Raw genomic sequence first — 13,847 nt, forward strand, 5'->3', positions numbered from 1 at the left:
TCAGTAGGGTTACGGGGGTGCTGGAGCCCATCCCAGCTGTCTTCGGGCAGTGGGCAGGGGACACCCTGAACTGGTTTCCGGCCAGTCACAGGGCACACAGAGACTGACAACTCACTCACTCATTCATACCTAGGGACAATTTGGCCTGGCCAATTAACCTGACATGCATGTTTTTGGAATGTGGGAGGAAACCGGAGTGCCCAGAGGAAATCCACGCAAGCACGGGGAGAACATGCAAACTCCACACAGGACCTCATAACTGTGCCGCACATGCGCTAACCACTGCGCCGCCGTGCTGCCCTGGATTTCATATATTTGACTATAAAGGATTTAGTTAGATAGATAGATAGACAGATGGATAGATAGATAGATAGATAGATAGATAGATAGATAGATAGATAGATAGATAGATAGATAGATAGATAGATAGATAGATAGATAGATAGATAGATAGATAGATAGATAGATAGATAGATAGATAGATAGATAGATAGATAGATAGATAAATGGATGGATGGATGGATGGATGGATAGATAGATAGATAGATAGATAGATAGATAGATAGATAGATAGATAGATAGATAGATAGATAGATAGATAGATAGATAGATAGATAGATAGATAGATAGATAGATAGATAGATAGATAGATAGATAGATAGATAGATAGATAGATAGATAGATAGATAGATAAATGGATGGATGGATGGATGGATAGATAGATAGATAGATAAATGGATAGATAGATAGATAGATAGATAGATAGATAGATAGATAGATAGATAGATAGATAGATAGATAGATAGATAGATAGATAGATAGATAGATAGATAGATAGATAAATGGATGGATGGATGGATGGATGGATAGATAGATAGATAGATAGATAGATAGATAGATAGATAGATAGATAGATAGATAGATAGATAGATAGATAGATAGATAGATAGATAGATAGATAGATAGATAGATAGATAGATAGATAAATGGATGGATGGATGGATGGATAGATAGATAGATAGATAGATAGATAGATAGATAGATAGATAGATAGATAGATAGATAGATAGATAGATAGATAGATAGATAGATAGATAGATAGATAAATGGATGGATGGATGGATGGATAGATAGATAGATAGATAAATGGATAGATAGATAGATAGATAGATAGATAGATAGATAGATAGATAGATAGATAGATAGATAGATAGATGGATGGATGGATGGATGGATAGATAGATAGATAGATAGATAGATAGATAGATAGATAGATAGATAGATAGATAGATAGATAGATAGATAGATAGATAGATAGATAGATAGATAGATAGATAGATAGATAGATAGATAGATAGATAGATAGATAGATAGATAAATGGATGGATGGATGGATGGATAGATAGATAGATAGATAGATAGATAGATAGATAGATAGATAGATAGATAGATAGATAGATAGATAGATAGATAGATAGATAGATAGATAGATAGATAGATAGATAGATAGATAGATAGATAGATAGATAAATGGATGGATGGATGGATGGATAGATAGATAGATGGATAGATAGATAGATAGATAGATAGATAGATAGATAGATAGATAGATAGATAGATAGATAGATAGATAGATAGATAGATAGATAGATAGATAGATAGATAGATAGATAGATAGATAGATAGATAGATAGATAGATAGATAGATAGATAGATAGATAGATAGATAGATAGATAGATAGATAGATAGATGAGTGATAGACCAGAAACTCCGAAACATCGATTATTCTGCCTCTCCTAAAATGTTTGCCTTGCATATCTGCAGGACCTCTGCGGCCATCACTCCTGCGACACTCTGGGAATGGCGGACGTCGGCACTATCTGTTCTCCCGAGAGAAGCTGCGCTGTCATAGAAGACGACGGGCTGCACGCCGCATTCACAGTAGCGCACGAGATCGGTAAACGCGGTTACACTCGTTGAGAAAAAAACAGATATACAGTGGAACCTCGGTTCTCGACCATAATCCGTTCCAGAACCCTGTTCGAAAAGCGATTTGTTCCATCACCGAAATCTTTTTTCCCATTCAAAATAATGTAAATCGTGTTAATCCGTTCCAACACCCTGAATGTTTACCTTGAATGTTTAACGTAAACATGATGCTAACCCGGGCTAATCGTGCGTTCGCGTTATCGTAATCTTCCGTACGAAAGATTACGCTAACATGAACGTGTAAAAATAAAAAAATCAGGTCGTTTACAAGTCATTTAGCACCCGAGTCTCCACAACAAGTTCATTGGAAAGGGGGCTCCGTTCCAACACCCTGAATGTTGGGCTCCGTTCTAACACCCTGAATGTTTACCTTGAATGTTCAACGGAAACATAAAGCTAACCCAGGCTAATCGTACGTCCGCGTTATCGTAATCTTCCGTACGAAAGAATACGCTAACATGAACGTCTCATCTCATCTCATTAGCCGTACCGCTTATCCTCATTAGGGTGGCGGGGGGGCTGGAGCCCATCCCAGCAATCATCGGGCAGTGGGCAGGGGACACCCTGAACTGGTTGCCAGCCAATCGCAGGGCACACGGGGACAGACAACTCACTCGCTCATTCACACCTAGGGACAATTTGGACCGGCCAATTCACCTGAAATGCATGTTTTTGGAATGTGGGAGGAAACCGGAGTGCCCGGAGGAAACCCACGCAAGCACGGGAAGAACATACAAACTCCGCACAGGAAGTCTGGAGCTGGATTTGAAGCCACGACAGGTTCCCATGACATGAACTGTGCCGCACAAGCGCTAACCACTGCGCCGCCGTGCTGCCCCTAACATGAACGTGTAAAAATTAAAAAAAAAAAGGATTAAGATAAGAATTATGAATAGGATTTCTTACCTTTGTGGTGGTCAGCAGAAGGCGCAGGCCGACAGTGGAGCTATTATTTCTTTCTTAAATGCAATAGTTGTACGCACTACTTTTCTTTTTTCACCTGTAGCAACTTTGCTGCTTACATCGACCTTCTTCGGAGGCATAATAAGGGGCTAAAACACCCGTACGCCGCTCAGTATCGCACCCTAGCGTACGCACTCAAGCATTACCGGCGTTCGAACTCCGATTTCTGGACCGAACAGCGAAGCAAGAATTTCTCGCAATTTTTGGTCGGACTCCGATTTGTTCGAACTGAGAGGCGTTCGAAAACCCAGGTTACACTGTACCGACAAGCCGGAGCTGGCTCCTCCGTCAGCAGCCGCAGAGTCTTCCCTCCAGTGCGCTTTGTGTTTGGTTTTCTCATTCTTGCTTCAAGTGCAAACCTGTGGAATCGTTTCTCCTCTTCCCTTTGATGGTCTTGAACACGGATTCCTTCCACTCTGCCTCAGGCCATTTACTGGGTTTGTCCCATGACGACTCCAAATTCTGCGAGGAGCGTTTCGGTGTGAACAGTGACAAGAGGCTGATGTCTTCCATCCTCACCTCCATTGACGCCTCAAAACCCTGGAGCCGCTGCACCTCGGCAACCATTACAGACTTCTTTGACGATGGCAACGGTGAGGGAACGTAGCAAACATCTGCAATTGTTTTCTATTTATCTATCTACCTACCTATCCATCTATCTATCTTTCTATCTAGACATCTAGACGTCTATCCAGACATCTATCCATCTATCTATCTATCTATCTATCTATCTATCTATCTATCCCACTATCTAGACACCTAGACATCTATCTATCTAGCTATCTATCTATCTAGACTTTTATCTAGACATCTCTCTCTCTCTCTCTCTCTATATCTATTTATCTATCTATCTATCTATCTATCTATCTATCTATCTATCTATCTATGAATCTATCTATCTATGAATCTATCTTTCTATCTTTCTATCTACCCATCTATCTACCTATCTATCTATCTATCTATCTAGACATCTAGACATCTATCTATCTAGACATCTATCTCTATCTATCTATCTAGCTATCTATCTATCTAGACTTTTATCTAGACATCTATCTCTCTCTCTCTCTCTATCTATTTATCTATCTATCTATCTATCTATCTTTCTATGAATCTATCTATCTATGAATCTATATTTCTATCTTTCTATCTACCCATCTATCTACCTATCTATCTATCTATCTATCTAGACATCTAGACATCTATCTATCTAGACATCTATCCATCTATCTATCTATCTATCTATCTATCTATCTATCTAGACTTTTATCTAGACATCTATCTCTCTCTCTCTCTCTCTCTATCTATTTATCTATCTATCTATCTATCTATCTATCTATCTATCTATCTATCTATCTATCTATCTATCTATCTATCTATCTATCTATCTATCTATCTATCTATCTATACATCTACCTTGGTCATATCCCTCAAGAGGGGTGACCGACAGCAAGACAAACACATCCATCCTCAGTAGGGTCACGAATGTGCTCCAGCCCATCCAAGTTATTTTCAGGCAGTGGGCAGGGGACACCCTGAACTGGTCGCCAGCCAATCGCAGGGCACACAGGGACAGAAAATGTGCTCGCTCATCCACACCTAGGGACAATTTGGACCGGCCAATTAACCTGTTTTTGGAATGTGGGAGGAAACCGGAGTGCCCGGAGGAAACCCACGCAAGCACGGGGAGAACATGCAAACTCCACACGGGAGGTTTGATCTCACCACCTCAGAACTGTGCCGCACATGCGCTAACCACTGCACCCCAGTGCTGCCGTGGATTTAATACATTTGACTATAAAGGATTTTATATGATTGAATACAAGTTCCATTTATTGAGTTTAATGCCGTAGTTATTTACCGTGCCTTTATTCAATGAGCAGTGAAAATTCAGGGCTGGCATGAGTGCTGGAAGATGTTGTTTACAGAACGGGACGTACTGCTGATAAGATAATCCGCACATCCAGACGGAGGACGGCAGGCGTTGATTTTAAACCAAGGCCCTGATGACGCTCGGTGTTGTTTTGAGTATTCCAGACATCGCGACGCCCAGGGGGGGCCTTCTTGGCACGCCCATGGGAGGAGGCGGCACGCCATTATGCGGGGAGAAGATGGTGAATAGGAGAGGGCTAAAGGACTTCAGAAGAGGGCTTCCCAGAGACTCCAACGTCACTAATTCGGCCGTTTTCGATGGAGTACACTTAGTTAAATTGTTAATGAAATTAAATCTGCCCCCGTGTGGAAATGCCCATGACCTCAGAACTTCCATTTACTTCTGCAAATTCCTCAAAGTCTTTGAATATGTATTATTGATGAGAGCAGTTTAATGGAGGACTGTCACCACCAAGTTACAAAATAAGATAAAACAAAGTATAGTCTGGGCTGACTAGGAGAAGGTCTCACTCAGAAAGGGCATCAAAGAATGTCTATAGGAGAAAGGTGTGGATGTCAGGACCAGAACAGGAAACAGGACCCACTCGTGTAACGTTACTCACTGTTTTATTGGGGAGAAGAGAAAAGGGGCGCACACTCGATCCGGAGATCGTTGGTAGAGGGAGTAGGTTGCTCAGACGCGGAAGTGGGACTTCCGTGGCGAGCGATGGCGGTGTCGGGAACGGAAAAAGTTGAAAACCAGGAGAGGAGAGTAGCCTTGGTCGAGATCAAACAGATCGTAGCGGGAGAAAAACAAGTGCAAAAACACAGGACAGGCAAAAAAGGGCTTGTTGTGTAGAAACGGAGATTCGCAGACAGACCGACAAAAGGCGACTGACAAGACATTGTCTAAATACTGACAGGGAGCCAATCTGTCAACGAGCTTCAGCCGGCGCCCACGGGCGGGGCCAACTGGGCTCCATGGCAACCGTGACAGCGGAATCGACAACAACAGAAAAGGAAACTTACGTCGGCTGTAATTTCGAGCGCAGGCAGTGTCGAGGACAAAACAATTCGATGGCCGGGACCAATGTTCCCTGTAATTTTCTAGGGGTCTGAGCGTTCACACAAAGTCGGTGAGCAACGCTTGAAACAACAGTGAGCAACGGCAATCCCAAGTGTGGGAACTAAGGCCCAATCCCATTTCTCTCACTCGGCCCTGAGAACCCTCCAGTGAGGTCCCTCGATAGAGGAGTGCCCTCCGCCGGTGGAGTGCAAAGTGGAGATGGTTTGGACAAGACTTGCAAGGGTCCACCCCTGTCCAGGAGATGGCGGTAATATTAATTGGCTGTAGACCTCAGTGACGTATTGGTCTACGTCACATGTAAACAACTCGAGTCTCAACCTGTAGTGTGCCAGTTGGAGAGTTCGTGCAACGTTAAAAATGCCCGCTACTGCTGTGTTATTACCGATTGCCTGAAAGCTCTTCATCTTTTCCGTGTCTCCAATCAACGGAGGAGAAATGTGCTATACTGAAGACAGCTTCGGCGCTATGTAGTGCTGATTCATCTTTACAAGGTACGTACACTCATTAAAAAAAATGACCCGTTCGGTCATATACAGTAAGAGTTAACATACAATGCACGTTCACATAATACCCTAGTTTGTGTAGACATAAATGGCAATCTACTTATTAGTATCTTAATGCCATTTTATGACATATTGTAGGGGTCTTGAATCTGTGACATGACGAAACGTAAACAAACACAAGAACAGTCCACCTGACCCTTAAGCTGACATAATATCGTCACCAAACTTCCCTGTACGACCCAAAAACCTTAGTTCATAAGGAATTTAATTCAAAAGAGTTGTCATTGAATATAAAAAGGTAATTTCAACATTTTTTCATGATGCTTACATCACAGTTAAAGCGGTCTTTTTCTTTTCTATGCCCACATTTATGTCTAAATTGATTTGTTATCTATTGTGTTCCAGAGTGGCTGTCCCATAAGCGTGGACAGGTTGGACAGGAATGTTCCCATCCTGTGCTTATGGTTGGATGTGGAGTCAGAACTCATTCAGGACTTAAGGTTGAGCAAGAAGGTTATGTGGGCCCTGCAGGAGCTGCTAAAGAGGGAACAGGGCCATGGCTGGAGGTCTTGATCTACGTGTACTGGCTGGTCCACGCTCTGTCCTACCGTGTGGTGTCACGGGTCTTCAGGGTTCCCAGGTCCACCGTACAAAGAATTGTCCACAGTTAATATGGAATAAATTGCCCAAAAGCCATATTTTAGGCTCTGGAAGTCAAGGAGTGTATCGTGCTTCCTTTTTTTTCTGGGTGATTTGGGGTTTGGCGCCCGATTAGAAGGTGCCAACGACGTGCCCGGTGGTGTGGATGGCGTGGTAGCTGCGATGGTGACCAGCTCTTCCACGGGACGTTCTACAGTGGCCTTTAGGTTGGGTGGAAAAAACAAGAATTACTTAATGCTGATGTATTGTACAAAAACAACTGTGTATAGGATGCTCAACAAGTTGATATGAGACAGGAAATTATAGGATGTGTTCTGGATAATTATTTGATAGTGAATAGATACAAAAAAATGACATGTTATTCTTATGGCTGTATGAACCTTCTATTGGCCAGCATCACATATGCTTTAGAGTTGTCTCCACATTTGGACAACATTTTGAGAAGGTAATTAGTTTACTTAATATGTGTTTACAGAGAAGGCAGTGGATTATGTGATAGTAGTTTGTTTCAACTGTATTTCCACGAGAAATTCGGAGACATTACTCATAATGCATGATGAAAACTAATGCATTCTGATCTCACATGAAAGAATCATATTGTAAATAAAACACGACACCCGAAATTGTGTGCAGTAAACAAGCGCTATGTCCAGAACGGTATTCTGACTATGCTCCTTTAGCAACTGGCCATGTAAATGTAAAAGCACGACTCGTTTAAGATAAAAACAGGGATGGGCTGAACCGTGATTTTCTGCAGTTATCCTACTTTACAGTTTGTAGCGTGAAGATTTTTTTTTTGCCAGCTCCCTTGGTAGATTAGTGCACTTCGTAAAGTAGCGATTTTGCAATGTTCGTGTTTTAACGCGAAAATACGATTTTCTATTGCATTTACGTCTAACTAAGATATCTCAATACATTTTGTTGCAAATACATGCGTGGTTGTGGAAAACTACTTACATTTGTGCGGTTCCTTTTCGGGCATGTTTGTTGATATTGAGAATTCGCAAAGCCTTCTGGGTAGTCACTTCGCCGCCAAGTGAGGTCGAGAGCCCCCTCGGTCTTGAAGTGGTTACGACATGGTTTGAGGGCACTTCTGCCTCGGTCTTGAGAGTATCGGGACACACCCCATTTTCACGTGAACCGAGTGACTAGGGCACATAGCGAGTGGAAGTGCGAAGAATGGGACGCAGCCTAAGTCGTTATCAAACATGTCCAAAACTCGACATCACGTTACATTTTGCTGAGTTTCCGGCAATGCAAAATTATTTTTCTCTTTTGAATGAATTGACTCATGTACGATTGCAAAGGTTGCAGGCTCACAAACGTTGTTTGTTTTTACAATTCTTTCACAAGATTTCCCATCTCTTTTTTTCCTGATATAGTTTGTCGCATAGTACTAATATTTTTGGGGGCTTATTTAGTCGGTTACAAGATACACAACTGTATTTAATCACATTTTTTTAGTGGAAGTACAATGTTGGCAACAAGATTCACTTGATAGAATTGGAAATTATTTGAATGCAACACAAAAATGTTCTTCTTTTTCCCGTTTTTTTTTACTTTTTTTAAAAGTTCCTAGCTGTTATTTTTTTCTTTTTGTTCTCTATTTACTTTTTTCCTTTGTTTCTTTCTTTTCTTTTTTTTCTGGCTTTTTTCTAATTTTTTCCTCTTTTTTTACTTTTCCTTTTGGTTTCTTTTTGCTCAGCTTTTCACTACTTTTTCAATTTGCTATTTTTTTCTTTTTGTTCTATTCCCCCCTTCCTTTAAGTCATTGTGTGCATCATTTTACATAATATTTGGTCATGTTGGGATTAAAGAAGCAAAAACAACCTGAAGAGCCGTTTAGGACCCGAAAGAGCCGGTTCATTTTAGTGAGCCGAGCCAAAGAAGCCGGTTCTCGAAAAACTCTACTGACTTTACTCAACGCCGTTCTACTTTGGCTTCAAAATACCGCATTTAAATCACAGCGACAGGGGAACCTGCGTATTTTTACCTTCATTACTGTAACTCTGACTTAATTCGCTTCTTAATTAGCAATTTGAGCCCTCATTTTTGTGAGCTGGCTAAATTTTCTTGTGCGCTGAGAATGTGCGGGCAGTGCGCAATTGCTTAGAGGGAACATTGGCCGGGACGGAGGAGCAAAAACGTAAACGGGTTTAGAAAAGAGGTCGGCACCGGGAATCAGACGGCAAACCAGAGCAGGATTGAGTCAGCAGTCAAAAGGGCTTGCCTAGCATGTAGCTGAGGTTCTCAGACCAACTGACAATTGTTGACAGGAAGGCGGGGGTATAAAAACAGGTCAGCAGCCATTGCCGGAGCAAACTCAGGACCGAAAATGCAGACAGAAAACCAAGATAACATTCCCCTAATGCCATTTTATGCCCTTGCAGCCGAGTGTCTCCTGGACTCGCCCCGACAACCTCTCTTGGGCCCCGAAGAGCTCCCGGGTCAGAGCTACGACGCGGTGCGCCAGTGTCGCCTGGCGTTCGGGCCGGAATACACCGTTTGCCCCGGGATGGACGTGTGTTCTCGGCTGTGGTGCGCCGTAATTCGCCAGGGACAGATGGTGTGTCTCACAAAGAAGTTACCGGCCGTGGAAGGAACACCCTGCGGCAAAGGGCGCATCTGCCTACAGGGCAAATGTGTGGACAAAACGCGCAAGAGACATTACACGGTGAGGGTTTGATTCCCTGGAGAATAGATAGATAGATAGATAGATAGATAGATAGATAGATAGATAGATAGATAGATAGATAGATAGATAGATAGATAGATAGATAGATAGATAGATAGATAGATAGATAGATAGATAGATAGATACCATAGATACCATAGATAGATAGATAGATAGATAGATAGATAGATAGATAGATAGATAGATAGATAGATAGATAGATAGATAGATAGATAGATAGATAGATAGATAGATAGATAGATAGATAGATAGATAGATAGATAGATAGATAGATAGATAGATAGATAGATAGATAGATAGATAGATAGATAGATACCATAGATACCATAGATAGATACCATAGATACCATAGATAGATAGATAGATAGATAGATAGATAGATAGATAGATAGATAGATAGATAGATAGATAGATAGATAGATAGATAGATAGATAGATAGATAGATAGATAGATAGATAGATAGATAGATAGATAGATAGATACCATAGATAGATAGATACCATAGATAGATAGATAGATAGATAGATAGATAGATAGATAGATAGATAGATAGATAGATAGATAGATAGATAGATAGATAGATAGATAGATAGATAGATAGATAGATAGATAGATAGATAGATAGATAGATAGATAGATAGATAGATAGATAGATAGATAGATAGATAGATAGATAGATAGATAGATAGATGGATACCATAGATACCATAGATACCATAGATACCATAGATACCATAGATACCATAGATAGATAGAGAGATAGAGAGATAGATAGATAAATAGATACCATAGATACCATAGATACCATAGATACCATAGATACCATAGATACCATAGATAGATAGATAGATAGATAGATAGATAGATAGATAGATAGATAGATAGATAGATAGATAGATAGATAGATGGATACCATAGATACCATAGATACCATAGATACCATAGATACCATAGATACCATAGATACCATAGATAGATAGAGAGATAGAGAGATAGAGAGATAGAGAGATAGAGAGATAGAGAGATAGATAGATAAATAGATACCATAGATACCATAGATACCATAGATACCATAGATACCATAGATACCATAGATACCATAGATAGATAGATAGATAGATAGATAGATAGATAGATAGATAGATAGATAGATAGATAGATAGATAGATAGATAGATAGATAGATAGATAGATAGATAGATAGATAGATAGATAGATAGATAGATAGATAGATAGATAGATAGATAGATAGAGAAGGAAAACGTCGTAGCGCCGAACAGGTTTTGATATTTTTGGTGATGGGTAATTTGATTTATTTCGGGTGCGACATGATTTGACCTGGAAGACTGGAGTAGCAGTTGGATGCAAGGATTGGTATGTTCTAAGACACAGGTGTCTAACAGGCCAGATCAGGCCCGCTAAGGGATTGAATCCAGCCCGCGAGACAACACTCAGAGAAGCGCAAGAGAAAAACAAGCTGCAGGTTGAAATATGTCAACTAGATGTTGTCAAAGCCAGATGCCTCTCACAAAGACACTGTACCTGTATTTATTTCTCTCTCTCTCTCTCCCTCTCTCTTTTCCACCCCTTTTCTCCCACTCTGTCTCTGTCTCTTTCACTCTCTGTGTCTCTCTTTTTCTCTTCCTTTGTTGATCTTTGTCTCTTTCTCTCTCTGTGTCCTTTAACCTCTTTTGCTCTAACTTCCTTTTTTCCTTTTCTTTCTTTTCTCTTTCTCTCTTTATACCCTTTGCGCTTTCTTTTCCCTTTTCTCTCCTTCTGTTTTTATAGTTCTCTTTGGATTTCTTTCTTTCTCTCCCTTTCTTTTCCCCCTCTCTCACAACTTTTTATCTTTTGTTTCTCACGCTCTCTCCCTCTCTCTCTTTTCCTTTCTTTATCTCCTTTTCCCTCCCTCTTTCTCTTATTTCTTTATCTCTTTTTCTTCTCTTTAATCTACTAGTCCGGCCCCCGACAGAATATTTGTTCTATCGTGTGGCCCCCGAGTTCAAATGAGTTTGACACCCCTGCTCTAAGAAGTTTCCTTGCCTTATTTTTGTCCCGATCGTTGATTGGCTAAGGCCATGCCACTTTGCTCGGGTAGTGATTCGTGTGCCTTCTTCGTATTTCTTGATCATAGCAAGCTTAGTTTCCATGGTTACATACTTTCCAACACTGCCACTTTATGCATTTACATATCATCTGAGTCATTGTCAGTTCGAACTAGTAGTTTCCTCTAATCCACAAGGAACGGTGATAAGTGAATGCTACTTGATATGTTGCCCCGGCAAGAAATATTGGGATAACAGTAGAGTATACTCGTTTTCTTTTGGCGCAGTAGTAAACATGTGCTTGTCTCTGTAATCGGCAACAGACCTTATAGTAGTTGCTATTTTCAGTCATATGGTCTGAAAACTGAGACGATCTGGATTAGAGCTGAAACGGGTTGAGACGATATTGGTCTCACCAAAAAATAATTCGAAATGATCAAAAAGTGTATGAAATATAAGGAAAACAAATAAATTGACGGGTATGGAACAGCATATCATCTGAGTCATTGTCAGTTCGAACTAGGAGTTTCCTCTAATCCACAAGGAACGGTGATAAGTGAATGCAACTTGATAGGTTCCTCCGGCAAGAGATATTGGGATACTCGTTTTCTTTTGGCGCAGCAGTAAAAATGTGCTTGCCTCGGTAATCGGTAACAGACTTTATAGTAGTTGCTATTTTAAATACCGTAAAATCCGGACTATAGAGCGCACCTGTTTATAAGCCGCACCCACCACTTTTTAAGTGATTTGGCACTTTTGTACTTACACAAGCCGCACTTCCGTACAAACCGCGTGCACACGCATTAAAACTTGTGGCACAATCACAAGTTTAACCCAGACCAGGCTGTAAGTTCCACGATTATAACTAAATAAATAGTAGACGATATTAGGACCACAATCGGCATTGTGAACAGAAAATGATACCCGTAATTAACGTATGATGCAGACTTGTAAAGTCCGGGTCCCGTTGAAAGTAATCCAAGGAAACAAAATTTATATTTCCAAAGTTAAGGGTGGGAAAAATATATATCCACTATTATCCGCTGCGACAACAGACAGATCTACCGGTAACTCAGCTTTACCCCACTTCCCATCAGCCCGCGTTTGCTCCACACCTTCTTTTTGATTCGCTCGTAGAACACATAACAGAATAAATCTCTAAAATAAATACCTGGCACCATTGGCAATCTACAGCCCAATACCTCAGGCGGTTGGTGCCTAGTGTGCCCCAGGCTTAAGACTGATCATGTTAGGGTCTGAAATACCCCCTACCACCAGAGGACCCCAACCAGGGCTTGAACTGGACACATAGGTGTCCAATTATCACACACTTGTGCCCAATTAGCTAGAACACTTTGAAAGGACATTTTTAACAGGGTGTCGAGACATTGAGTTATTTTATTCCTACATCACGCCAGGTTTTTTTTGTTTCTGTTTTTTTCTTTGTTACTTTGCTCATTGCAGTTTCAATTTCCGTTTTTTTTTTCTTTTGGGTTCTTGTCGGTCAGTGTTGTCAGCTGCTTCGTGCTCATTTCTTTGTTTGTTACTTTGGTCTTAGCCGTCCTTGTTTCGACTACCTCTGTTCCGGTTCCTACCTCCCCCCGCATGGGTCCATCACCGTCCAAACATTTCCTTTTTCCTCTGTGCCGCAGTCATCCAACCACGGCAGCTGGAGCTCCTGGGGTTCTTGGGGGTCGTGTAGCAGAACCTGTGGGGGTGGAGTGCAGTTTGCCCAGCGACTGTGCAACAACCCACCACCGCGGAACAACGGACGATACTGCACCGGGAAGAGAGCCATCTACCGCTCCTGCAACGTTATACCATGCCCACCATCAAGTGAGTGCAGCATCGTGTGTTTTTCGGAGTTTGGAACCGCCACAGCAGCCATGTCAAACATACGGCCCTCGTGCCAAATGATTGATTTTATCCGGACGGACGAAAATTCTGTAAGTCGGGGGTCGGGAACCTTTTTAACACAGAGAGCTATTAATGTCAGGATCAGCACGGAGACAGGACCCACTCACGTAACGTTTCT

General features: G+C 41.3%; 1 protein-coding gene across 2 annotated transcripts in view; it reads left to right on the forward strand.

Annotated features, from left to right (window-relative positions):
* LOC148368482 (A disintegrin and metalloproteinase with thrombospondin motifs 5-like) overlaps positions 1-13,847 on the forward strand; it is a 66,592-nt gene that overhangs the window by 40,234 nt on the left and 12,511 nt on the right. For both annotated transcript variants that reach the window (XM_088330499.1, XM_088330500.1), the window contains 4 exons: positions 1,826-1,958; positions 3,379-3,546; positions 9,463-9,746; positions 13,465-13,648. In XM_088330499.1, coding sequence (XP_088186625.1) covers positions 1,826-1,958; positions 3,379-3,546; positions 9,463-9,746; positions 13,465-13,648 — 769 coding nt within the window. The remainder of the gene's footprint in view (positions 1-1,825; positions 1,959-3,378; positions 3,547-9,462; positions 9,747-13,464; positions 13,649-13,847) is intronic.

This window comes from Urocampus carinirostris, chromosome 3, assembly GCF_059441175.1.
Source record: "Urocampus carinirostris isolate Australia breed hairy pipefish chromosome 3, RoL_Ucar_1.0, whole genome shotgun sequence".
NCBI lineage: Eukaryota > Metazoa > Chordata > Actinopteri > Syngnathiformes > Syngnathidae > Urocampus > Urocampus carinirostris.